Source organism: Gordionus sp. m RMFG-2023, chromosome 2 (assembly GCF_954871325.1).
Source record: "Gordionus sp. m RMFG-2023 chromosome 2, tfGorSpeb1-WG-v2, whole genome shotgun sequence".
Lineage (NCBI taxonomy): Eukaryota > Metazoa > Nematomorpha > Gordioida > Chordodea > Parachordodidae > Gordionus > Gordionus sp. m RMFG-2023.
In genome coordinates, this window is record NC_088776.1 from 13,163,652 (window position 1) to 13,191,594 (window position 27,943).

Genomic DNA, 27,943 nt, shown 5'->3' on the forward strand with positions numbered 1-27,943 from the left:
ATTTAAATTAATACAATTTTAATTAATATACTTATAGGGCAAAAAGATCTTTAATTTAGTAAAGTCGAATCATAAATATTGTTATCATAAATGCCAACAAGATGAACTACTTTTGTGGAAATAAGAACTAAATAAGATAAATGAAAGCAAAGAGCTACAACATAATTAATGTAATAATGTATATTTAAGTAATAAAAGTGGCACCACTTTTAATAACAAAAATATTATGAGGATAGGAAATGAAAAACATTTAGACCTAACGAGAAATATTCAGTCAACTAAATATTTTTTTGTGAAGCTAACGTATTAAAAGAAAAAAAACCAATAAACTATTTAAATTTTACCTAAATAAGATATCTAAAGTAACTAGAATTTAACCCATGTGAAACTAAAACCTTTAACATTTAATAAAATAAAATATCTAATTTTTCTTATATGTATATAATGTAATATATTAATGTTGAGAAGTCAAAAACTTTGACTAATTTAGACTAATATTTATAAAATGTAATTTATATATATATTGAGAAGTCAAAACATCAATTATTTAGTTTAAAAACTAATAAAATCTCTAAAATCTACTAAATTTAACAAATGTGAAGCAAAAACATTTAAATGTTATAATGTTTACTAATCCAATGTACTTATTTTATGAAGTTTAAAACATACCTTTAACAAAGTATTTACTATATATGAAATTTAAGCCCACTTTAAAACCATTAAAAGTATTAAGTAGATAAATATATTTGTTATATGTTGGTTAAATCTACTATAAACAAAAAAATCTACTAAAACCAATTTAAGATCTAAGGACAAAAACAGTAAAGTATATTGAGACTAAACCATTTTAAAATAAATAGACTATCGCAGTGTAAACAGATTACAGATAAAAGTATAAAAACTACATATATTTGTAATATGTTAATTATATTTAAAGTTATGGTAACAGTAAAATACATAAAGGCAAAACCATTTTAATACTAGAATATAACAAGGTAGACAAATTACTGACTACATATTCCTTAATTTGTAATATATATTATTAGTACTTCTCAGAGAGAGGTTAATGCAGCATTTTGATGAAACAGCTAGAGGACAAATAAAATCAAAATATACCTGTTTTGAGAAGACTGAAAAATCAACCACTAATTGAAATAGGTATTGAAATCAGATGGGGGGAAAGGTTTCAAACAATTTTGGCCTCTTTCGAAACTACATTACTGGTTATCATGTTGGAGGTATTCTTTTTAAAAGGTTAGTGCCCTTGAAAGCAAGCATTGACTCTATTGATTTGCTATTGGGAAAAGGAATGGCTTTTCCCGCACATGTTTTAAATTGATAAAATGGTAAAATCATATTGGTCTTTATTTGAACATAGTGTGGTAATTGGATATCTCATCCGATGAATAAAGAGTGTCAATACATTAGAATTTAGCCAGTTGAACATCCTCGCACACCATTTTAGTCATTTAAATAAAATATCTTAGTAACGAATGACAATTCAAATTTAAAAATAAAAAAATATACGTTATTAATTTTAAGAAAATGCGAAAGTTTTTTTTTATATTTATATCATATGATGTTAAATTAAATCTATAGGCTTTTATAAATTTTAACTTATCTATTCATTTCTATTATTTTTACATTAATGATATATAGCCTACTCATTCATTAGCATTTCAAACTCCTTTCAAATGAATGAATGAAATTTGAATAAAATATTAAAAGGATGGATGATCATAGAAAAATCAAAACGAAAGGTTATTAATTTTATAATTATATTTTTATGGATATATAGAAATTATTTATATTAGCACTATCAGCGCCTTAGCATCGTTCATTGGTTTTAGTTCAGCTTTAGCTTTAACAAAAAGACAAAATCAAGTTTTTATATTTTAAATGTTTTTAATTTAAAACTTGTTATATAAGATAATCTTCAATATTACAAGCACATTATATTCATTTAGTCTTATTCCATTATGTAATGTTTAGCGTTTAAATGATTTAATTGTCAGTAGTGTTTATTATACTCATTTAACAATATATATTGGCATAATATACAATATATTACCTAATATTCAAACATACTCTATTTAAAAATGACCAATTATATAATATGCAGGGGTTGAATTTAATTTATTATCATCTGTGATTTTATTAAGCTCAAAGCAGAATGAATTATATACTTCAGTAAAATTTTCTTTTTCTTTAAGATCTTTTATTTTTTCCAGGTTAGGGGAAAAAAACATGTGAATTTTATTCATGTGCTCCATTGAGGGTAGGCATATAAATCTTTTGCCTTTGATTGGCATAACTTTTATATTTCTAAAACCAGCTTCCTTTATATATTCTACATAAGTTTTGACTAAATTTTCAGTTAAAATATGTGAACTATTCCATGGAAGATAAGGCATAGAATTTATTAACCTTTCATAAAGATATGTACTAATATTTTCATATATTATTCCAATTTTTTGCTTGATTTTACTGAGTATACCATCACCTATATCCTCTTGGTTGTTGTTAATTTCTGAATTGATCATAAGCTCTGTTTGTTCACCAGTTAAAACTGATACAAAAGCTCCATCTGGTTTTAAGAATTTAACAATATTGGATAAGGCTTGTATACGATTTTCCATTAAATGCATGCAATTAAATGACAAAACTAAATCAAATGTATGAAACCATTCTTTAGGAAGTTCATGTATGTTTGAAATATTTCCTACTTTGAAACATAAATCATTATTATTTCCTTTATCATTGGCATCTTTTATTTTTATTGCAAATTTTTCATTTGCATGCGCAATCATTTCAGATGGAGTATCTAATCCAAATGTTGTTCCTTTTAACCCATTTTTGCTGTTTAATATTGTATCATGGATAAGTTTTGTTAATTCTCCATCACCACAACCAATATCCAAAATGCGATAATAGGGTTCAATAATATCTTTATCCTCAATTTTAACCTTGAATTGCATTTTCGAATAAAATAATGGGTTAATTTTATCATCAAGCCATTGGTTAAGTATTTTCTGGACAATTAAGCTTTGATTGTTTCTTGAAGCATTAATTTTGCCATCTGTATTCATGATATCCAAGATATTAGAATCACTTTCAGTCATTTTATGATATTATATTTGTATCAAATAAATTTAAATATGATATAATTGACCAATTTTAATAATTTTATTAAGAAAAATGATCCTTTTTTATTATTTTAATAAATTAAAATGATTATATTTTATGCTGCCTTTTATTTATTTTGTAATTGTAACTAACTATTTTTATTACTTTGATAAGTCATGTGAATATTTGAATTGTAATATTTTTGTGTTGTATAAAAATTTAGTAGCAGATGTGCCAATTTTTTTATTGAAAATATTATAGAATTATTTTCGAATTTTTCATTGAGAATATTATTTCTCCTAATGTTGTAAATGCAATATTAATACGCCCAAAAATCTAGAAAATTATAGGAAAGAAGCTGCTTACCCATATCCCTACTGGGCCCAAAATACTTACTTTGACATGTTGCTTCTTACCTATTATCTGACTTGATGACATTATTTGGGCAAAATAAAGAATAAAATTTTAATTCAATATAATAACCATAAATCTTACCAATTGTAGCTTTTAAAGGTGAGGGCCAGTGGCGTAGCCAGGATTTATCCATAAGAGGTGGGGGGGGGGTTTAAATTTTTTTTGGGGGGCTTCACCCCCAAACTCTATTTTTAAATTTTGGCAATATCATGTGCTTTATTAATGTCTAATCACTATAGTAACAAGCATAAATAAAAAAATATTAGTAACAATTTTGGCTAAATTTATGATTAATAAGCCACTGAAAGCATTATTCTAAAAATTTTATCTATGTTTAGGTAATTGTAAATTAATCCATCCAGTTTAGAAAGAAAAAAATTTGCTCCCCGAACCTTACATTTTTTAAGATCACTCAATATATCTGATTGAGTGTTAAAAATAATTATTTTAATTACATTTTAGATATAGATTCTATTTATTATTAAAATAGTTTAATATAAATAAAATCCCATTATTTAACTATGCATTTATTTTAATAATAATATACAATAAAATAAATTTCAAAATGTAGAAATTTAAAATTTATTGTAAATAATTATATTTAAAAAAAATATAATTCAATAAAATATAAGTAATTCTTGTACAGTATTTAAAAAAATATAATTTAACAATTATAATTAATACAAAAGAATCAGAATATAAATAATTCTTATTGCAAATGCAATACTTTTATTAAAAATACATAAATATTATGACTATATAGCAATTTTATGATTTGAATTTATAAAGAGAGGTCTACTTTTCTCTGAGATTTGGCTAATTCATCTAGAATCAAATTTTTATCTAGAATAATCTCCTTATAAATATTTAAAAGGGTTAATTTATTTAAATGGTTTTCACCAGTGCTATTTCTTAAATAGGTTTAACCTTTTCAAAGTTGAAAAAGACCTTTCATTAGTGCAGGTATAATCAGTAAAGTAGCTAAAATAAAAAGTAATGTTTTGATATTTGGCAGGGAATCTAAAGTGCAATTACACATGGAAAGGGTCTGCAAAGCATTTTTAGGTTTCAAAGAGTACTCTATTCTGTCAAGATTTTTATACCAAAATTCGACATCACAAAGTAACTTATCATACGATCCTAATAAATCATCAGAATAAAACTCTAAGATTTTCTTAATATCCTCTAGCGTTTCACGTGTAATCAACAATTCAGACTCAACCGGCAGAAGAAAATAAAAACTTTTTAAAATAAAATTATGACTAATAAATCTTTCTTTTAATTGAAATAAAAATGTGTCATTAAGCGGAATAAAAATATTTATTTTATAAAAATTCTCAATCGAAGAGGCATAAATATTTAAGCAATTGGACTGTCTAGAAACTACTCTAGGTTTAAAAATTTCAATCCCAAACAAATTAGCGATCTCCTTTTCTTTCTCGTAAAATCATGAAATTTTTCATCCACATTTTCTCTGATATTTGTTAATATTTCAACAATATCCTTTGCCCTATTCATAACCTCTCTTAAATCCAAATCAATTTTTTGAAGCATTTTGCTAAAATCATATGTATAATTAAATAAAAAATATACACATTGAATTGATATTAAAAATTGTGACTTCGTAATCGCCTGTAAGAAATTTTCAGCATCTGAGGAATTCTTTTCTTTGCTGGATACGTAGGATTAGAGTGCTGCAAAAATAACTTCATATAATCCAATGAAGAGTCTCACTGATTGTTGTCAAAATCGTTTTAGTTTTTTTTTTGGATTATTTGAATCAATATCATCAAATGTTCGGATAAATAGCTGTCTCTTTTTGGGTGGTGTGAAAAAGTCACAAACCGACGATATTGTTTCTAAATTTTGAAAAATATATTAAATTATAAAAAGATATCTATAATACATAATAAAATTTCATAAATTCCAATTAAATTAAAAAATTTTTACGTAAACTGTTCCAGATGTCTCGAATTTCACATGCCTCGGATATCATCAAATTTAGGCAATGTGAACTACAGTGAACATATAAAGCGGTGCTATAAAGCTCTCTAATTCTTGACTGCATCCCCTTAACGTGACCACTCATTGAGGGAGCTCCATCATATTCCTGGCCTCTCATTAGATTTAAATCTAGATCTTGAAGGGATGCTAAAATTTCTTTGGCTATCGTCTCTGATTTAGTGTCATGTAAATCATTAAATTGAACAAAGAGTTCCTTCATTTTATAATCACCTGATTCCATATCAATAAACCTTACTGCTATGGATAATTACTCTATGCCCAACGTCCGAAGTCTCATCCGCCAGAACACTAAAAAATGGTGATGCTTTCACCTTTGTAGAAATTTCTTTCAATATAAACTTATTGCATATGGATATAATTTTATTTTGAAAGCATGGACTAAGGTAGGTGGCCTTATTAGCCGAGCTTTCAAAAAGCTTTATATAATTATCATTATTGTTGCATAAAAGTTTCAGCAATTCCTTAAAATTCCCTTCATTATGAGAAGATGAAAGTGTTAAGGGGCCAGCTGATACTCTATGAGCTCTTAATGCTATGCCCTGCCTCCCTAGCTAAATGATTGCATCTGTTATTATAATTATTCTTGCTCTGTTGGTTGTAACAATATCAAATTTTTTTTTATTCAATATAGATATTGATATCTTTTGATTCATAGAGATGGCTTTTAAAGCATCAGATATCTCACAAGAATTGAGATGATATTTATTTTGTTGATGATAATTAAAATTTTCAAGAGCATCTTTCCATCTTGTATATACTTGACTTACCAATGTTTTGAGTTTTTGTAACCCAGTTCCAGCATATCTTGGTGAAAAAATGACGCACACTTTACAAAAAACTCCCTTTTCATTAGCTGAATAAGCAAGCCACTTATATTTGTTAAGCCACAATGTTTGAAATGTTAAATTTCTTTTATCCAAGGGCAATGGAAATTTATAGCATTTGTCAGGTGTCCAAATATTTTCAATAGCTAACAATTTTTCATTATCATTTTTAAACTGAAAATTTAAGTATAATGAAATATCTTTTTAAGGACATTGATTTTCTCATCTATATTTTTTTTTAAATTTTATATTATATATTTCATTGTGAATTGTAGAGTTCAGACCTGAGCAGCACAACAATAAAAGAATATAGTTTATTAAAAATATATCTTAGATAAAGATTAAAGTTACTTATTACAAATTTAAAAGACAGGGATAGAAGGAAATAGAAATTATTTGTTTTTATCTAAGATACAAGTTTTCATAATACTGCCCAACTCTGCTTGTGCTTATAATGTTGTAATATCTAAAGATTATTTAGGAATTTACAATAATCAAAATGATGAGCTTTTCATATAAAAAGAGTTATAACTAAAAAAGCACATTGCAAAATAACTCAAATAAAAATAATATAATTTACAAATAAAAAAATACAACTCAATTATATTATAAAATACCATACCATCATTTGATGATTTTCCAGCCAAATCAACTGAGAGCTCACGTGCTTTTATAACACATAATGTTTCTAATTATAAAAAATTAAAAGAACTTGTAAATGATAATTTAGAATTTTATACCATTATATTTGATGATTTTATTATAGCTAACTCATTTGTTTCCCCTGGGTATAGTGGTTGTATTTATAATTGCAAGATTTAAATAAAAGATATTATAAAAGGAATACCATTTACCATCTTCATTTGAGGATTTTGTTATTTCTAAATCAATATACCTTTATTTAGTAAAAATTTTCTTATATCCATGTTGGAATTAAATAAAAAATAAACTAAAATTTTAAAAACTATCTAAATTTAGTTTAACAATTAAAATTTTATTATTAAATTTATAAATATCTAATTAAACAATAAAAATATATTTACAATATATCTTTAATTATTATTTAATATTTTATTAGTTCATAAAAATATATTTCATTTTGATATCGTATATATTATTTATTTTATTTCTAAATTAAAACAGTTTTTTAAAAATTTGTTTTCGGGGTTATGGGGGGGGTTTCAACCCCCTCCTTGTCTACGCCACTGGTGAGGGCTGAACTTCCTGTCATATTATAAGGAACAAAATTGATTGCTTGCTTTTTATAATATTACCTATTATAATCCTAAATGAGCCAACTCAAAAGTGTAAAATGTTTCGGATAATTATAAACCCCTCCCCCTTCATTTTAGAAATACAGTTTATTTAGAAATAGAGAAAGAATTTTATAAAAGCCGAAAATGAAAATTAAATTTGTCATTTATTTATTTCTTTCACTCATTCATTTATTCTTTATTTATGACGATCCTTGTCACAATACTTAATATGAACAACATAATATTGCTTTATTACATTTTTCTGTTTTTTTTCAAATATTTTACATTAGGCCGCGCCCTTCAACTTAATTTTTGTAATTCAGCATTTTATTCATAAAGCAGCCTGGACCTCATTTTTTTTAGATTAATAATGATATCTAAAAAACTCGTAAAGATTTACTCATTCCTTTTTTCAATTTAAAAATTATTTCAAAACTGTTTTTAAAATTTTAAAAATAAACGAGTCAATACACAGCTTTAATGATAGTATCTGTAACCATTGTGACATGCCTGAGAATCTTTTTTTTTTAAAATACATTACAAACTACATTTTTTGGCATAAGTTTTAAAATAGAATACATTTTTAATATTAATTTCGTGTTCTTTTAGAAAGTTTATTACCAGGTTTTAAAAAAAGGTTCCGGCTACGAATATATTATTTTAATTAAAAATTTTACTTTTATCATAATCGGTTCTGTTCAATTTTTAAAAAATGGATCCGTTTGTAATTTTAAAATAAATAATGAAATTATTTTTTAAAGAGGAGTTTGTTTTTTTTTGAAAATTTTATATTAAAAAAAACCATTGTTTTCACTCTTTGCATTCTAAGGTTGAAAGAGTTTTAAATCAAATAAAATGTAATATTCCATATGTAGTCCAGATTAGAGGTCTGCAATTAATGGAGTTTTAACTAGACCGGCCATTAATTTTTAATCCATCCGCTCATGCTTAAAAAAGAGTCCGCTCGCCTATTTTTTTAAAAAATTTGTTTAAATCGCAAGCCCATTTTTTAAAATTATTTGACTAATTGGTTTAGCTATTTATTTATATCTTTATTTAAACTTATCAAATATGCAATATTATGAACTAAACAATTAATTTTTAATAAATATATGCCCGTCTTGCTTATTACTTCCGCAAAAATCTAATACTCGCTATTTTAAAAATAATATTTTTAATCTTTTTAAGCCTTCCATATGGGCTGGACAAAACTTGTTTGTTGCAAACATCTAGTTCATATATTAATGTAAAATAAAATGGAAATTAAATCTTTATCCATAACATATACTGTTTATTCAGAGAATGTTAAAATTAATATTTTGGCCATTCCACCATGATTCTGACTGGTCAAATGCCCGTTGACTTGTCATACTTTCTATTAATACAATTTATCACAAATGTAGAATATAATAAAACTGTTCATCTATTCGGGACGAACTAAGCTGGCTGTTCGAACGGTTATGATAGGATTTAGTACGGTCGATTAGGGGTTTCGTCACGATTTTCCGCACAGCAATATAAGTGCGTCTTTCTTTTTAATTAAATTTGAAAAGAAGAACGGAATTCTCCTCAGTATAAGTGCGGCTTTTCTTCCAATTTATTTTAGAGGAGGGTGCAAGGCCCCAGCACAGTAAAAGTGTGGATTTGTTTAAGATTGGGTTAAGATAGACAATCATTTTGTTTTTTATTTAATTCCAAAAAACTAAATTAATAATTCAATTTACAATTCTGAAGTAAAATATTTTATCTTCAAACATTTAAAAAAAAAAAAATTATTTATTTTAAGTGATATCGCTTAATAGCGCGAGGTAACCTAACCGGGGCTGCCTGGTAAAAAATCATCAAAATAAACTACAGTATTTTGATGATTTTATGAACCAAGTTGACCAATAAATTAAAACCTATCCAGAATTATAAAAACACATTTGCAATTTATTAAAAATATTTAAACCTATAAAAAAATTTAAAACAAACAATCTTCTTTTTTTTCTCTAAAATTTTTTTAAAAACCTTTCTTAACTTATTTATAATGAATAATTTCAATATCTCCCGTATTAGATCATTCTACATCTACAGGTTTGTTATATATAATTTTTTAGATTTTTCCTCACAGGAAGAACCATTTTATTCTCAAAATTTCACGTTCAGTTTTATTTGACAAATAAATAATTCCTTACCCAATCAAAAAAATGGTTTTACAATAAATTTTGATACCTATTCCCAACCACAAAAGAAATATGGAAATTGGAGTCAGGAAAAAATCGCCGTAGCCAAAAAATGGCTTAATAAACCTATACATGAACAGGCGAGTATAAAAACAATGGCGCAGGACCTCAATTTATTCATTGCTTCGGTATACCAATTCAAAAGGATTACCTTCCCCGAATACTACGATGGCCTCTTGGCCGATTGCATAATCAATTAAAGAGGGAGGAATAATACACCTACTTGAGCATAATAATGGATTGACGATAAAAAATATAGTGGAAAATTTATTATCTAATCTAAAAATGAGGGATGGAATATCTAGATTAAATCAATGAGATGGAGCCGGAAAAGAGTTTAAAAGAACCCGATAGATAAAATTCTTCAGATATTATCAATATTCGTAGAGTATATTAAAATGATGAACATACCATTTCAAAATATATTCCGTTTGGATAAACAAGCTTCAATTCTCACCTCATTTCCCACTTTGGATGGGTACCTCTGAAGAGATCATCCGTCAAACTCCCTATTCAAAGGGGAAAACATCGGTTTGATGTACCATAGGAATTAATGGTCTCAAAAAATACACGATTATAGATGGGGCACTATAACAATAAAATTTAAAACCTACCTGGATGAATTATCATATTTTGCCGTTGAATTTACACATAATTATAGATAATGTGCCCATTCATCGTGCCGCTATAATAACTATATAGCGTATCTTCCACCTTATTCCCCGTAACTAAACCCCATTTAAAAATTTATGACGTTTAAATCAATATCGATCTATATATCCCAAACCAAATAACAGAATACATATAGTCGAGGCAATTACTTGCTTAATTTCATTAATTATGATTTCACAGCCTTCTTTCTACTCACATACGATACGATATATCGATAAGGGAATCCGATCTCGACTAATTTATATAAAACTAATATATAAAAAAGTAATTAGAAAATAAAATAAAATAAGCAACGAAAAAATAAGTTAAAAAATTATCATAATTTGACCTTAAGTTTTACCCAAAAAGGAATTGTGTATTTTTTGACCCATTCAAAAAGTCTTCCAGTAGTTTATATAGAAAAAAAAAACCTCGGTCATAAAAACTTTTAAAGAAAAAAAATATTATTTTGAATTTTTAATAAATTGCAAATGGATTAGCTAGATATGATCATTACTCGGTTTATCACAGCAGAAACTTTATAGACCCAAATGATATATCAACTCATACTCAACGTATTGAGCGCTAATGGAGGAATCTTAAGGCGAGCATCCCTAGAATTGGAAGAAAATATTCCTTTCAATATATATGTGAATATTCTTATTTTTGTAATATTAAAAATATGTCAAATTTAAGTAAATTAATTAAATTTTTAATTGATATGAGTTTATATCTATTTTTGTTTTTCCTTAAAATTATATATATCTATATTATCATTGTTTATATAATATGTAGTGTGGTAAACGAACGCGTTCATTTTTAACGCGTTCATGAACGAAGTTTGTTTTTTTTTGAAAAAAATGATGAACGGCATTCCTTTATTTTTGACGAACTTTGAACGTGAACGCGTTCCTTTTTTTTGACGAATGCGTTCGAATTTAACTTTCGTTCAATTTTAAAAACACATTTTATTTTTTATTTATTTGTAAAATTTAATATTAATTCGAATTTTTTAATAAAAAGTCTCATATTTTTTAATCAGCTGTTTTTCCTTTTTCACATTTTAATTTTTTAACAAGTCATAATTATTTAATTTGAATATTATTGTTTATAATTGTAAGTATGGATATTATTATTTCATGTCATCCTCTGATTCTGAAAATTTAAAATCAGATGAATTAACATTACCATGACCCAAATATGATAAATATTTTAGAGTAACATCCTATATCAAAGGAATTCAATACTTACCGAATGTTAAATGTATCCAAAAAGTTTTATATCAGTTTCAAAATCTTCAATTTCCAATTTAAAACGACATTTGATTGCAATATTAATTCTTTTATTTTATATAATATAACTAAGTAAAATCATTAAATTTGAAGAAAAAATGCATTAGGGCTATTTGACTCCAACAATAACGATAGTTTATTTAAAAATTTAAAAAATTAGTTGCCTTAAATATGATCAATGATAGACGCAGTATTAAATGGGATTCATAAAAGTTATTAAACCTATCAATATCAAATTAATTACATATATTTTATTTTAAGATTAGAACATATATATGAAGATCAATATGTTCTTTCTGCAATTATAAACCCAATATTCAAGCCTCAATGGCCATGGATAAAACTTCCACAGAACGAACCTAATAAACTTATAGCGATATTGAAAACCCTAGTAATGATAATGCAGGAACTGTTAATTTCGAGATATCCCTTTTTTTGACGAAGAAGTAGAGAATGGATTGGAGGAGGTTAACTTATCTCAATATTTTGAAGCAAAGGGCAAGACAATAAATGTTTGTAATAAATTCCCCGCTTTAGAAGAGTTGTTTAAGTATAATACCGCAATCCCCTCATTTGCCCTTGTAGTGCGTGTTTTTAATATAGTTAATGTCGTAATAACTGCTAAGAGTTTCTGTCTATCAGATAAAAATCTTGAAAAACAATTTTCATTCGCTATATTATATTGCATTTATATTTATATCATCAAAATAAAACTATATTATTTTTTAGCTAACATAATGTGCTAAAATATAGAAGACATTTATTTATATTAAATTATATTCAAAAAAAAATTTATCATAATATTTTGAACGAACGTGAACGCGTTCGATTTTTGTCAATGAACGTTGAACGCGTTCAATTTTTTTGGAAATGTTTACAGCACTAATATTCTGTTTATTCAAATAAATTGCTTAATTATCTAGTATTTGATTTAATAGTCCTAACTTAGTAGCATCCAATATAGCTCACGTCTTTTTAAAATTTTTAAATAATATACTCTATTTTTAATTTAAAATTGAAGTATGAAAATTTTCACAAGAAAAAGATATAAATTCTTAAAATTTTTGAGTAATGAAACTTTGAATTAATATTACATCAAAAAATTTTCACCCATGTTCTACACGATCGCATATTTATAAGGCAGAGGATCGCAATAGCCATTCTTAAGGCTATGTTTGTATTCGATCTCTCCTGATGATTAGGCGAATAGGTTCTGAATAATTTTGCTGCTTTCGCTTTTATTTATTTTACATTATTTTATGATCTATGCCTCAATATTGTCCTTTTGTTATGATTTTTTTTTTCCAGTAATCGTTTACCAATTATATATTTTTCATTTTATAAATTATAAATTAATTACAAGATTTAAATAAAAAGATCTTTATCAAAAAAAGAAAATAAATATAAAAAAAATAATATTAAAAATTTCCCCGAGTTTCAGTGAGTTACCTTGGTATTTATACACCATGGACGATTAAAAAAAAGATATACATAATTATATTTTTACAAATATAAAGTAAAAAAGAATCGAAAGCAACATATTTTGCATAAGCAAAAAAAAAATATTTTTCGGTGTTAAGAAAGGAAACAGTAAATAATACACAAATACTAATATTGAGCGATGAATTTTGATGGATGTAATCCTTGATATATTAATGACTATTTTCTATCTATAAAATTATTACGCATCTCAAATCTCGTTGGTTCGTAAGACTTTTTTTAGCCCCTTTTTCATTGATTTTGAATCTATATATACTATAACGAATAGTTTCACAAATAATCATTAATATTTCAGAATTTTTCGTCATAGGATCCCATCTTTATAAAACTTGAGTTTTTTTTAATCCAAAGAGTAAAATAATAGCGCGTTATTTAAAATAAATGTAATTTCAAAATCAATGATAAAACAAAAACTTGTTACCTTGGAAAGATTCATCACAGACCAATATAATTCACGTTGTTAGTGGTATTTTCTAAAATTTAAATATATAATAGATATAATACGGCATAGTCTCTAAAATCTATTAGTTAAAACGATCACATTTTCTATGAAATTTTATGCCATGTTCTTTTCTTTTATTATTAATTGAGGGTGGGATGGAAGGTCACTATTTTTTGAAAGAGAAGAGTTATATAAAATGTTTAAATAATATATATATTTGATCGATTTCAAGACAAAATAATTTGATCGAAAAGTTAAGTGGTGGTTACTAGTAAATCCTTATGGCTAATTAATCTCTCTCCCTTATTTTGTGAGATATTATATTTAAAAATATAATCTGACATTTTAGAGATTTTTTTCTATTACAGCAAATAAAATTACTATAAAATAGGTTGACAATTTATAGAAAATGGCATAATTGATTTTAATTTAATTATCTCAAGGAACTGAATTAATCATTGATATTATATTTTTATATAGGTAGATCAATCGTTAAACGGAGTAAAATTAGGATTCAAAGCGCTGGGAATAGCATCGATTATAACGATAACAGGCTTTGTCGGTTTCTGTTTTATCACGTCCAAACTTTTAGATATAGACGATGTAATAAAACCTTATCTTAAAAAAATATTCCTTAACCTTTTTTTTAGCTTGAAAAATTAAAGCAAAAAGCACAAAATTTTCTTCCTAGAGTATCGAAAACGAAAAACGGAGATTCAAATAATATAAAAACATTATCCGATTTACTTGAAAAGTATGATATTAAGAAAAAATAAAATCATCTAAAATTCCGGAGTCTATAAAACAATCCTACTTGAAAATGAATCAACAATGTCCTAAATCTTATCCTTTGAATGCCACAAAATGGATAAAGGAAGCCTTTCAATTAGCCGAAACAGCTTTAGATAATTTAGAAGTGCCTGTAGGTTGCATATTGGTATATAATGATTCAGAAGTCATAGGGATGGGTGGAAATGAAGTTAATGTCACCTTAAATCCTACTAAACATTGCGAAATCGTAGCTATAGAACGAGCTTTGCAATGGATTGAGAAAAAATACAATGATGAATCCAGCATCGACATTAAAAACTCATCGTGTACGATTATTGATAACGAAGTTGGCATCTTAAAAATTAGTGAAAATGAGAAAACCAATAATGACAATAAATCAAATAATTTTTTTTACTCTAGTTTCATAGCTAAAATTATGTCAAAAACTATTGCTTACGTGACCGTCGAACCTTGTATTATGTGCACAGCCGCTCTTAAAATTATGACGATTCCTGCTGTATTTTATGGTTGTGATAACGAACGATTTGGTGGTTGCGGTTCCGTTCTGCGAGTTAATACAAATTCAATACCTGTGCCTTATATCAATAAAGACCAATCTTCCTTAATCTCTTTGATTTGTATCGGTGGAAATAATTATTTTACTGATTTAGATGAGTCTAATTTTGGAGCAAACAATGAAAACAAAGATTTAGAAAATATTGGTGAGCTAATCGATCATGAATCTTTCTGGAGTTACAACTATGCGGAAAAGGCTATAAAATTATTGAAACGATTTTATGAACAGGAAAATATGAAAGCTCCGAAGGAAATACGAAAAATAAGCAAAAAGAAATAGTTAATGAGAGGCTTCTTTTATAACCTATTGTCTATAATCAATAATATCAACCGACAAAACTTTCTAAAATCAATTTCGAATATTATACTAATCTCTTACATTATAAATTAAATTTTAAGCATTTTAAATTATTACGTAAATAACCTAGAGAATAATTTTAAAATATTACGTAAATAACCTAGAGAATAATTTAAATATAAAATCGTAAATACTTGCCAAATATTTTTATATCTTGAGTGTTGCAAATTAAATATACAAATAATATATTTTTTTTAAACTGATTAAATATAAAATTGTAAATCTGCCAAATATTTTTATACCATCTTGAAGTGTTACGAATTTTAAATAATAATTTTTTTAACTTTATTTTGAATTTTATAAAGATATATTATATAAGAATATATCTGTTATAAATTTTGGCACAGATAGTAAATATTTATAATTGCCGAATAATTCATTAATCGCCATCAATTTCAATAATCTGGTATTTTCCTCCATAATCTAAATTTTATATGATTAATAAAAAAAAGTTTTTAGGAATGAGAAAGCATCTAAATAAATTACAATAATAACTTAGTTTTTAAACACAATTAGTCGAAAATATTAATATCATATGATTTAGTGATTGATACTTGCAAGAAACAAATTATTTCAAATTCCAAAATTAATGCCTTATTACTAACCCAACCCGATGATCAATTTTTTTACCTTAAATCCTTTTATTTTTTTAGTATTTTATAAGTATCATTCTAAAATCAACAAAATTGTAAAAAAATAAATTTAAACTGCAACAAAAATATTTTCAACCTGATTAAAAAAATAATCATAATCTAAAGACCAATCCTAAGGTCTGGTCTTGCAGAATCCTACTCGGTGATGGAATTTAAGTGTTAATTTAAAAAATATGCAATTTTTGAACATGTATTCAACTAAGTCCTAAAACTAGCATATGACAAATTATAAACTTATTAATCATTATATTAAAAATACCTTTAAGTTTGATTCAAGCCTGGCCAATTTAAAATAGCAATAATTCGAGAATTTTTAACCATATTGTAGTTGGCTATGAAAATATTTATATATAATGGGGTGATTAAAATATGAAACTGGATGATAATTATTTTTAAAGTATTGATTATATTAAAATATTTAAAAAAGAAAAGAGTATTATAAGTTTTCATAGTCGTAGTTGACCATAAATCCTTGAATAATTTACAATTAAACCAGATTAACCCAAGGCTTATTTGTTTAATTTTAAATGATTTTGAAATTTATGGTTTCTTTGACTTGAAAGTTTGAAAAGAGATTTGACCTTATTTCCAAAAGAAAAGGTAGTTGATACTATAATGAGTTAAATATATTATTAGCATAAATTTGGAAATATTTTTGGTTTTTCTTTCAGCAATCCAAGTAGTGATGCAAAATTGCTTTATTCAAACCAACTCCAAAACAGCTTAACCAATGTTTATAAGCAAAAAATCGGCTCAGCATTAAAGTGCAAGCCATAAAATCGATTAGCGAACCTCTTACAATTTTTATTTTAAAAACAAATATAATGGATTTTTGCCCCTTGAACCTTGTATATTATCTTGTATTTTTGGAGGGTTTTCTTGCTAAACAATTTTTATATTTTAATTGTCAGTTGTCTTTCAATCAAAATAATATATTAATACTATTGGTATTGGCAGATGTAAAAAATATAAAATAATTGAGGGTTTTCCGAAATGGGCGGGTTTTTAGCCAGAAAGCCCGCCTACTCGTTTTGAAATTTATTTAACTCGTCCATCTTCTCACTTATAATTTTTTAAAAAAAATTTACACCTAATGTTTAAAAATTATTTTAATGTCTGATTTGCTTTATTTATTTATATGTATTTTTAATTAAACATTTTATAATGCAATTTTATGAAATAAAACTATCATTTTTAAAATTGAAGTCTGTTCTGCTCATTTCGCATGAAATATGTCAAAAATTTACCCGCCCATTACTTAAAACAATTTTCAACCGGCCTGCCACCTGCTCAATGTTAAAAATATTTTAAAAACCCGACCATTCCCACTATGGGAGGGTGGAAAACCCACCCAATGCAGACCTCTAGTTTAAACTAGACCTTGCATTCACAACTAATGCAAATTCGTGGCCACAGGCATTCATGCTAAAAATTGCTTTTCCAGTTTTTGCCAACTTAGCCGAATTTGTGCTAACTGAATTCAGGGTCAAACAGCTATTCCACAACTATAAACAACCTATTTTCACCAAATATATTTAATTTTATTATTTCCAATAAAAATTTATTATGAAATTGTGACCTAGCACACTTAATATCATATTAAAAATGTCCGATTTTATTTACTTTTATCTAAAATACGCAACCATTAGATAAAATAGATTTCTAAATATAAATATAGAACGCTAAGCTCATCTTATTTCTTAACATAATTGATGACATGACAGCCTTCTTACTAAATTACATCAAAAAGTATAAAATGACCAATGATAACTGTCCCTTTCGCATTTCCGAAAAAATTAAAAATATTCTTAAATAAAGATAATTATCAATATTCACAAAAAATAACTTGTAAAAGAATAAAAAAAATTATAAGTAATCAATAGTCATTTTCAATAATGGATCATTCATACATCAAGTTCGAGATTAATATTCTCTAAACCAATAAAAATTTCCTATCGATATTATATTTTTTTTAAAAAAAGTCAAATATAATAACGACAAGTCTATGAAAGTATAATTATTATTAGGTTCCAATTTTGAGGGGATTGTATAGATATAGAAATGAATACACTGTTCTTTACATTTTGATATATCATCATCAGGTTCAGGAGCAAAAATATCTACTATTACTATTATGTTAATTTTTAAAATAAATATAAAAGGTTCACTAATCGATTTATGGTTTGGACTCCAAGCCTGAACCGATTTCATGGCTTGCACTCCAAGGCTGAGCCGTTTTAAGCTCACGTTCCATGGCTGAGCTGATTTTTTGGCTGGCGTTAAAGACTGGGCCGACTTTAACGGAGTGATTTTGCATCACTAGTCCCCTAAATACACATGTTTGCCGTTGTCCCATAAAATAAGTGCTTATCCCGTTTTGGTTAAAAAATTAACCATGTTGACAAAATTTTAATTTTTGTTTCCATAGATAAACTTCATTTATTGTGGGACGAAAATCTGTGCTTAGTTTGCCGAACATTCTTTGAATATTTATAAAAATCTAAGTATGTGCATAAGACGCTACAATCATTATACTAAATTATTATCAATATGTGGCAAATCATTAAAAATTTTGTATTAAGGCCAGACCCTTTAATATATGATAAATGAAAATAAAGTATACTTAAATTAAATTTATTTATTCCCAAATTTCCATTGCTGTTAGAGTTGAAAGATTTACTATTTTTCATTCATTTGAAATTTTATTATAGAAAAAATGTTGTTTATAAAATGCAGAAGTTTTTTGTTTTCAAAAATTATTCTTTTTTCAAAAAGGAACCAAATTAAATTGGAAAATATATATTATAATTATAAAATTGCAAATTTATATTTATAAAAAACAATTTTAAAAATTAAAATCTCCTTGATTCACGGGAAATTTATGTTCACGCCCGACAAAAATTTTGGGAAGGCCCGTCATGCCTAATTTCACATCCCACGCCCATCTTTCGTTATTATTAAATTTTTTATACACTTTATCAGTCAGGTGCTACTACATCGTTGTTGGTAAAACAATGTGAAGAGTTTTACAATTAAAATTACTTATGAGTTATCAGTAGATTGTATATTTTTATGATAAGTAGATACTGTGAGATTAACTCAGATTTGTTTCCGTAATTATCATTTTTTGTATATGAAATAAAAAGATAATTTCTCCCAGGATGAAATATTATTTTTGTCATATAATATAGATTTGAAAATATTTTAAGGTGAACTACGAGTCGTGCACCCCAGATATTCTGGACAAGATATCTGAGAACTTTTTATCAAGGTATTTGAACAACTATGACTAGGCATAGAATTATTTTTATTATTATTATCAATATTATTATTAGATGACGTGATTTGTAATGTTGAAGGAGGATAACTAATGTTGGGTAGATATAGTGTGTGAGCGCAATTGGTTCATGAATAGTAAATTTATTTTGTAATAACAGTATATTCTCAAAAAAGGCAAGGGCAAAGACCATTATTTAACTTTCAAACTTGTTAATTTAGATGATTATGTATATGTTAAAATCTTTTCTTTATATGATTAAATTGATTTATAAAGAAATTGTATGTTTGCAGCCTTTTAAATTTTAAGAAAATATTTTATGTTTCGACTAAGCAACCTAGAAATGTTTATACCAAGTAAATCTACACCCGTGAACTATAGATTAATTTACAGGGAGGGGGGGGGGGGTAATTTTAATATTAAATTATATTTCTAAGTAGATATCCAATTATCATATAAGGAAAGTTACTGATATAGATAAAACGTAAATAAGGATAGTAACACTTATTTAAGATATCCCGATTTCACTTTGAATAATTTCTTATTGATTTTTTACAAAGAATCTTATAAAATGTTTCAGAATGTTTAGATGCATTATATTTTTTATCGTTTTATACATCTATAATCTTATAATTACTGTATGCCTTTTTGTTGAAATGGGGGATAATGGATCCCATTTAAAATTTTACAATTAATCCAAATAGCTATATTTCGAGACAACTATTTAAGTTTCCATGAATCTCAATGACGGCTTTCCATTTTTTTATTTTTAAAATTCATTATTTTCTCCCCGTCTTATATATTTTTATATGTTTAAAATTAATAAATAAACGATCCCCGTAAAAATGTATATAAACAATAATATATAAAAATTTTTAAAATAAACAAATTTTGATCCCAAAATTTACAACGATCCCAATTACAGATTCCCGCCCGGATATGCTGGGACAAGGCTATTATAAGATTACCTCGTTATTATTTCGAGGTTAATGTTTATAAATAATTTTTATAGTTATAAAAGTAATTATATTAGAGAGTATATATTGGTGAGTTTTTATTATATTCCGCGGATATCAATAGTATGTTCTTATATATTATCTTGCTCTTTTATCAATTTATCACAAGAAAATTTAATAAAAATTGTGATATTTTGGGTTGGACTATCATAAAATTTGTAGGAAAAAAATATACACACTATTGGATTTTAAAGATCATTATCTCTCGATCTGTTTAGACTAGCGCTCTAAAATTTTATTTTTAACAAAACTTACAACACATATAATTATCGTACCAGGTTTCATTTATTTTATATTTGTCCGAAACTGTCCACATACTGGGACGTACCTTTTCAATTCCTGCTTATTCCACCTCAATAAAAAAAAATGAAGAATTCTACAATCTTAATATAATACTCTTAACTTAAATAATATTTTTTTTAAAAAATACAATATATAAAATTCTTTTATTTGTATTTAAGTCCACAAACGTATTTTAAATTATAATTACTCACCCACGATTAGGTTATATAGTATATATTTGTCATGAGAAAAGATGCTCCATGGCTGCTGATACATCCCACGAAGACGATGATAATGCAAAACGGGCTTGATTCTTAAAATAAATATAAAAAAATAACATTCATAGGTGCCAGGTTCTAAGGTCTTCTCAATGAGAATCTAATGGCCATTATATCATTAATTCTTATATTTTTAAGGAAGGAACCCTTTAGAATTCTTAAACTTTTCAAACACATTTTAAAATTTTAATTCTATGTTATTATTATATTGCTACCATCTTCCATTTACTTGAGTGGCAACAAATTTTCTAAGTTTCAAAGGTTCCAAGAATCCCTTATGCTAGTCTGTTAAAGAAAAATGTTTATAAATTAATATTTCGAAAAGTCAACTCACAAATTTAACAATATGTTAGAGCCATTATGTCGAGAAGAGAAATAAGGAGGAATCAGTATCAACATTGATGAATATGATAATAATCTCATTTCAATAAATTCTTATAAAATTTTTTCTTATGACGATCCATTTGTTCTACATAAAGCTTAAATTTTAGGTATTGCGCTATGCAAATATTATTAGATTAAATTATGTCCAAAAATATAAAAACATTTCATTATCGAATTATGATACGTCAGATAAGTTATATTAATGATGGAGTTGAAGGAATTAAGAAACATATTGCATAATAATAGTATGGTGGTAGTTTTCCTAATCTAAGTTCTAATAATGAAAATATAATTGAGATATATTTCGTTAAATTAGAAAAGACAATTTAAAAGGTAGCCCAGGCAAAGATTGGAATTTAATTTTCAAATTAATTGAAAGGAGTGGTTAAAATTTATAAAAAGCAAGAAAAAATAGAACATGGTAAGATAAAAAATAGTATATATTGGAATGAAGAAATTATTTTGTCATCGATGTTAAATAATTCGTTTTTAATAAAAACTAAATTGGTTAAATATTGAATTTAATGTTAATAACAAAGTCAATAATTGGTAATTATGAGGAAAACAATAAAAAATTTTAAAAAAAATATTCATCTTATGGTCAGTAGAAAATTTAAAATTAATATTTCGAGGAATATGAGCCAATTTCTATCATTTCTTTTCTAATAGTTTCTTCAAAAATTAGTGCGGTGGCTGGTATTTATTTAAAATATCGCCAATAATGTATAAAAAATTAGATTGCGTTATACATGAAAGTTTTAATGCTATAAAAGACGATTTTTTATTGTTTAAAACTATTTTCAGGTGATATAATTGATTAAAAAAATATCATGCAATTTTAAGAAGAAATAATTTTTAAAATACATATTTGATATTACATTTAAATCATTAAATTGCCTTAAAATAGTTTTAAACAATGTTTTTGTTACATTAAAACCAGGGATGTATTGTACGGTTGTTAAGAAGCCCGATTCAGATCGATTTTTAAAAACGATAAGAATAGATCTTAGTCAAATATAGGTCCAAACCTTTCTGCTATCTATGAGCAAAATCGATAGGCTTACAGGCTAACATCTTAATTAGGTCGTTTTTAAAAATAAACTCGAATTGGCCTTTTTAACAACCCTAGTATATTGTGAGGGAGACCAAACCCTCCCACTATTTTTTTTATTTTTAGCCCCCTTTCTAAATTTTGAGAAGAGACTGAGCCCCCTCACCAAAAATTTTATAATATTTTTTCAAAAATGTAAATTTGAATCCTTAGAATCATGCAGTCCCGTCTAATGGATAGCTTTGAAAACATGGGTAAAATGACTTGAATAAAATAAAGAAGAATTATTTTTATATTTTAGAAATTCTTTCCAATATAATTTTTTATTCAAAAATAAATTGGCGTGTGATTTGGCGTGAAGCAAATAAAAAGAATCTGCCCAAGATTGAAATTAAATAAATATGAAACATTGATGGGTTGACAATATATCGATGAAGATATTCATGATGAAAAATTTAAAAAAACTCTTAACTGTGTGTGGATACTTTGATTTGCAGTACGACCAAGTGTGAATGATAATCGAGCGAGTTTAAGAGTAAATAATTTGTCAAATTTAACGCTCATAAATATTAATAGACCTTCGGTATCGGAGTGGATTCCAGATTCATATATTAAATATGGAAAAGAAATCATCGCAGGGGAAATGTAATCTTTTCAAAAAATATACAGCCAAAGAAAACGATGAAATGGAAAATTTGTGCAAATTTTTTAATTTCATATTTATATTATTTTTTAATTTGTATAGATATTGTAGGTATAAAATTTGTGAAATAATGTTTAAAATATAATATAAATAAAGAATTTATTCGTATTCTTAATAAAAAAATCCGATTTAATATATCATATTTTTTGATAATATATAAAAAAAATTGTAACCCCCTTCCCCCATCGCCAAATTTTTGAGTAATATACCACTGATTAATAGAGCCATCTATACATAAGCAACATTTTTTAAAATAGTCATTTAGCTGCACAATTGTTAGATATAATGTAAACGAATAATAGAAAAAATGTTAAAAAAATGGAACTCATATTCATTTTGATTTCTGCTCATACGATGATTCCTAATTGTTTAAAAAATATTTTGATGTTTTCCTCACAATTATCAATTATTGATTTAGTTATTAAATATAAGATTCAATATTCAAACTCATTTAGTTTTTAATTAAATACAAATTATCTAACATGTAAAGGGTAAAAAGGGCGATTATTGTACCTAAAATTTCCACAAATATTATATCTAGTAAGATATCATTTTTGATATCTTACTAGAATATATTTATATAAAGTTCCTACAAATTTTTGTCGAAATTGAAAGGGGTGAAGCGGTGGATGTTATTTAAAAGTTTATGGCGAAATGTATTTAAGTATTTTATGTAGTTCTAAGCTACTAGCTCAACGTATTGTGTTTCACGAACTACTTTAAAATATAGCTTAGAAAATATAACAAAATTTATTATGAAAGTATTTTGCACCTTAATCTAGGGTATTTGGCCCAACTCTGAATATAATAATAGGTGGGGATTTATACAGGATAAAATGAACCAAGTAAAGAAATATTTTTCTTATTATTGAAGATCTAAATTATGCTTTCAATATGAAATCTAATGATAAAAAAAAATATATATTTACTTTTTCAATTCCCATTTCGCTGAGTATTTTCACTTTCTCTTCCAATTCAGAATGATTTCCGTCAGGCCCTTTTTTAATTATTAAATTATATGATAATCAAATTAAATAATAATATTTTAAAGAAAGACAGAATCAAAATTCGTTAAACATAAAATAACTAAACGCTGACAAATTATAATGAAATTATAATTTCCATCACCTTAACTTAAGCATCATAAAATTCTATGACACTTCACTATTAGAATCTTAAAATGGCAAACCTTTTAAGTTAAAAAGGAGAGTAGTATAAGGAATAGAAATATTGGAAATAATTGCTATAATTTTTTTTAAAGAATTCAAAGATCAAACCGTGCGCGTACACATGGGCCCAATAGCGCGCAGTGATACGAAAAATATCCGGGTTCGATTTGTATTGTTGGGCTACAACGGCGTCTTGGGGATCGTCAGGTTCAGCGGCCGAGAGCAATGCCTGAATCGACAAAAGGACTACTCTTAAATTCATGGCGGCAGCCCTTCATTATTATAAAATAATAAGATATTGTGTTTTCAGGCAAAAATTCCATCCCATTTTTTTATAATCTATTTCAATCATTTGGCATTTATTAGAAATGCATAATTCCAAGTTTTTTTGCCGATTCCTATTCAAAACTATTTATAAATTCTGATATAATTTTTAAATCTTAATTCTTTAGACTATTTTGTTTAAATTATTTTTGATTGTTTATTTAAATAATTTTTTTTTAAGTAGGGACTTTGGGAAAGAATCATGTAAAAATTTTTTCTTTGTTAGTAAACTTTATTTAAAGTTTGGTAGATGTTATAAGAATACAATACTAAAAATATTAGGTTACTTGTATTATTACTTGAAATATATTGCTCCATTCTTATAATTAAATCATCATGTTCCCTACCTCAACTCTCTTAAATAATTTAAGCTTATGATATAGAATAGGAGTCGGTTAAAATATGCATTTTAAATAAATCGACCGATTCTGACGATGAGAATCAGCGTCGATTCAACTCCAGGTAACGTCCATTTACAATATATATATTATAAATCTTTAATTTAATTTTTTTTCTTAAATTGCTCAAAAATTAATTTCAAGTTATATTTTATTCAAACCAAATTAATTGGTTTAGCATAGATTAATTTAATTTTATTGAAAACTCTTAAAGCATAGACAATTTTAAGTAATATTTATAATATAACATTGTATTTTTTAAAAATAAATTAATAAAAATAATATTTAATAATACATAAATATTATATTACCATTGATCTTTGAGTATATCGAGGCAGATAGCACCAGTTGCAGAACTAATATTTGGATGCCAAATTTTCGTCAAAAATTTAACCTTTAAAAATTAAGATGATAAAAATTCATGCATATGATTATAATGTGATAATTCATGTGATATAAATAAAATATTAATTTGTAATAGACCATTTCCAAAGGGAACGTTTCTTCAAAGAGAGAAAAAACAAATATAGCTTAATGGATGTATCCTTCCAAACAACGTATTTCTAATGTATAAGATGTTTTTTTAATATCAAACTAGTTCTATATTTTATAACGATTAAATGGCGCCTGATATAATTGAAGTGAACAAGTTGTTTTTTTAAATATTATATTATGCAATAATTTTAAACCAAGTTAAACATACTTACCCAAATAAAGTATTAAATGAATTAAGTATTTTATATACTAAAAGGTAAAATAGTTTGATATTGCATCATATTTTGTCGTGCTTAGTAAATACCTTATCTATAATTTTTAATCATAATTAATTAAACTTCATTATTTGATATAATTATATTAATTTGTATTTATGTTATTAGATTAAATAAAGTATTCAATGAATTTAGAAATTATGATTAGAATTATTAGACAATATGCCAAAAATATTTAGCAGACAGAATATTTTAGAATAATTAAAAACCTTAGCTAATATGATAGATATGTTGTTATTGAAATATTTTATACAATTTGTAAAAATTTTTATAGAAATTTTATACAAATTTAAATATATTTATTGAAATATTATAAACAATTACATATTTACAAATAAAAACCTTGAAATTTTTTTATTACACAGTGATGTGGAATGCCATTTAATATATAATTCTTTAAGTTATAGTAGCATCAATAGATTTCCTATCTTTATACCTTATTTTTTCTTAAATGCATCTCTTAATTCAATATTTTTAAAATGTATTATATATATTTAAGATATTCATTGCCTACTTTTTTATGTCATATATAAAATATCATCTTTATAACAAAATCATTTGTTGTTTGGAGCTTTAGAATACAAAAATGTGATTATACAATCATTGATACTTGATTTAAATATAAATATAATCAGAGATGTAACAAACTATAACAATGCCAATTGTATCAGCTGATACCATTAGTTTAACCAGTGGCTGGAAAAATTTTAAAATTTGATTTTCTGCATGCTCATTTCTTTCCTTGTTGGGATAATACATATTATAGGCTAATAAAAAAAAATTCTATTTTTTTAAATGCTTAGATTTATCAAATTGACTTGCAACTCTGCCAGTTTATTAATCAAAAGAGTTATTTCTATGCAACTCTGATTAAGATAATGCTTTATAAATAAAATAGTTAAGTAGAAATTAGAGATGCATGATATCTAAAACTTGGTATACCCAAAGCAGAAGGAAACACTGAAATGAAATATGATAAAAATGAAAAAGGTAAAAATATATAAAGAGAAATCATCAGATTCATATGAACAAAAATTGACAAAATCAAAAATACCTGATTTTTATGTGAATATATACCTTTTCTTCCTATAATATCTTTAAGCTTAAATTCAAATTTGGTAGCAATTACCAAATCCAAATATCATGCATCTCTAGTATAAATTATTTTAACTATAACTATAAACTTTAAATATTGTAAGGCATATTTTATATAGATATATTATTTATATATAAAATTATTTCTAAATAATTAAATCTAGGATACAATTTTATGAATATTTTCATAAAAACACTTGTCAAATAAATATTAACCATGATCTTAACATCACCATGTATCTTAATAGTATTGTGAATAATATAATATGTACTAAAATTTTATAGTCTAATAAAACAAAAATGATTAAACTTAATAGAACATCTTATGAGCACTTAAAAGTTTAAATATGTTTTAGACTCTTAAAATTTTAATGATAAAATTATGAATCAGAATGAATTCATGTACAATCCCAATGAATAATTTGTGGTATTTCTTTGAGAATGATAGATGAGATAATCATAAAATTAAGAAGTTTAGATTAATACTTTAGGAGGATGGAATGGATATGTATCAGGTATCTTGATTTCTAAATGATAAACTGCCCCTTCGTAGGGTGTATCTGGAGGTCCTGATATTTGCCCCTGTAATTCCATAAAATTATCATTTACCAATTCAATGTGAATACAATCTTGTGTCTATGTTCAAATATGTAAACATTTATGAATTTAATATTCTACCTCTTCAGACTTTAGCACTTCCCTAAATTCCCTCCTGATTCTTGCAAGCGCAATGGTATTATCCACCATATATCTTTCACAATTCTAAAATTTTACTCAACTGATTAATAAAAAACATATGAAACTTAGAAAAAAAGGATAACGTAGTCTGCTGTCATGCTATGTTACATGGCCTATACTAATTGTCGAATATTGTCAGATCGTAAGAGAGAATACTATCTATTAGTTTTTTCCCCTTATAATTTTATTGGAGATCTTTAAGATTCTATTGCAGGTATTTGGCTATAATATATATTTAAATAATAGCTATGATTTTTCACTTTTTTTTTAATATAAAAATAGTTTTTCTCTAGAGACTTTCAATTATTAACATTATTTCAAAAATATTATCTTTGGTAATTTTTC

At 25.6% G+C, this 27,943-nt stretch overlaps 2 protein-coding genes and 2 long non-coding RNA genes across 11 annotated transcripts; 1 reads left to right on the forward strand and 3 right to left on the reverse strand.

Annotated features, from left to right (window-relative positions):
- The first annotated feature begins 1,627 nt into the window (after positions 1-1,627).
- On the forward strand, positions 1,628-19,573 carry LOC135924979 (tRNA-specific adenosine deaminase 2-like). Of its 6 annotated transcripts, none has more exons than XM_065460108.1 (6): positions 1,628-1,760; positions 1,799-1,884; positions 14,236-14,358; positions 14,406-15,866; positions 19,305-19,384; positions 19,449-19,573. In XM_065460108.1, exon 4 carries the CDS (start codon positions 14,576-14,578, stop codon positions 15,380-15,382), a length of 807 nt encoding a protein of 268 aa, XP_065316180.1. In that variant the 5' UTR covers positions 1,628-1,760; positions 1,799-1,884; positions 14,236-14,358; positions 14,406-14,575; the 3' UTR covers positions 15,383-15,866; positions 19,305-19,384; positions 19,449-19,573. The 6 variants fall into 6 exon arrangements, with proteins under 6 accessions (XP_065316180.1, XP_065316178.1, XP_065316179.1 ...); XM_065460106.1 differs by having other exon boundaries at positions 19,323-19,384; XM_065460107.1 differs by having other exon boundaries at positions 19,323-19,406; positions 19,449-19,527.
- LOC135924982 (uncharacterized) lies at positions 4,340-7,273 on the reverse strand. The gene is made up of 4 exons (XR_010571479.1): positions 7,130-7,273; positions 7,012-7,077; positions 5,491-6,615; positions 4,340-5,399 (listed from the first exon to the last, which is right to left on the reverse strand). It is a non-coding gene; the product is annotated as an uncharacterized LOC135924982 (long non-coding RNA).
- LOC135924981 (uncharacterized) lies at positions 13,148-15,491 on the reverse strand. Of its 2 annotated transcripts, XR_010571478.1 has the most exons (4): positions 14,984-15,491; positions 14,746-14,880; positions 13,735-13,786; positions 13,148-13,641 (listed from the first exon to the last, which is right to left on the reverse strand). It is a non-coding gene; the product is annotated as an uncharacterized LOC135924981 (long non-coding RNA). The 2 variants fall into 2 exon arrangements; XR_010571477.1 differs by having other exon boundaries at positions 14,746-15,491.
- Positions 15,774-27,697, reverse strand: LOC135924980 (ubiquitin-conjugating enzyme E2 K-like). Of its 2 annotated transcripts, XR_010571476.1 has the most exons (8): positions 27,539-27,697; positions 27,347-27,496; positions 25,307-25,389; positions 24,382-24,545; positions 24,034-24,101; positions 20,901-21,001; positions 16,373-16,445; positions 15,774-15,883 (listed from the first exon to the last, which is right to left on the reverse strand). XR_010571476.1 is itself a non-coding variant. In XM_065460112.1 (7 exons), exons 1-6 carry the CDS (start codon positions 27,605-27,607, stop codon positions 20,930-20,932), a joined length of 606 nt encoding a protein of 201 aa, XP_065316184.1. In that variant the 5' UTR covers positions 27,608-27,697; the 3' UTR covers positions 15,794-15,883; positions 20,901-20,929. The 2 variants fall into 2 exon arrangements, 1 of the variants encoding a protein (XP_065316184.1); XM_065460112.1 differs by lacking the exon at positions 16,373-16,445 and having other exon boundaries at positions 15,794-15,883.
- Positions 27,698-27,943: the final 246 nt, after the last annotated feature.

Coding starts and splice junctions, on each gene's coding strand:
- LOC135924979 (XM_065460110.1), top strand. CDS start 14,576: ATGAATCAACAATGTCCTAAATCTTATCCTTTGAATGCCACAAAATGG.
- LOC135924980 (XM_065460112.1), bottom strand. CDS start 27,607: ATGGTGGATAATACCATTGCGCTTGCAAGAATCAGGAGGGAATTTAGG. Junction 24,546..25,306: donor GATATACTCAAAGATCAATG/GTAATATAATAT, acceptor ATAATAATGAAG/GGCTGCCGCCATGAATTTAA. Junction 21,002..24,033: donor GCGAAATGGGAATTGAAAAA/GTAAATATATAT, acceptor ATTTATTTTAAG/AATCAAGCCCGTTTTGCATT.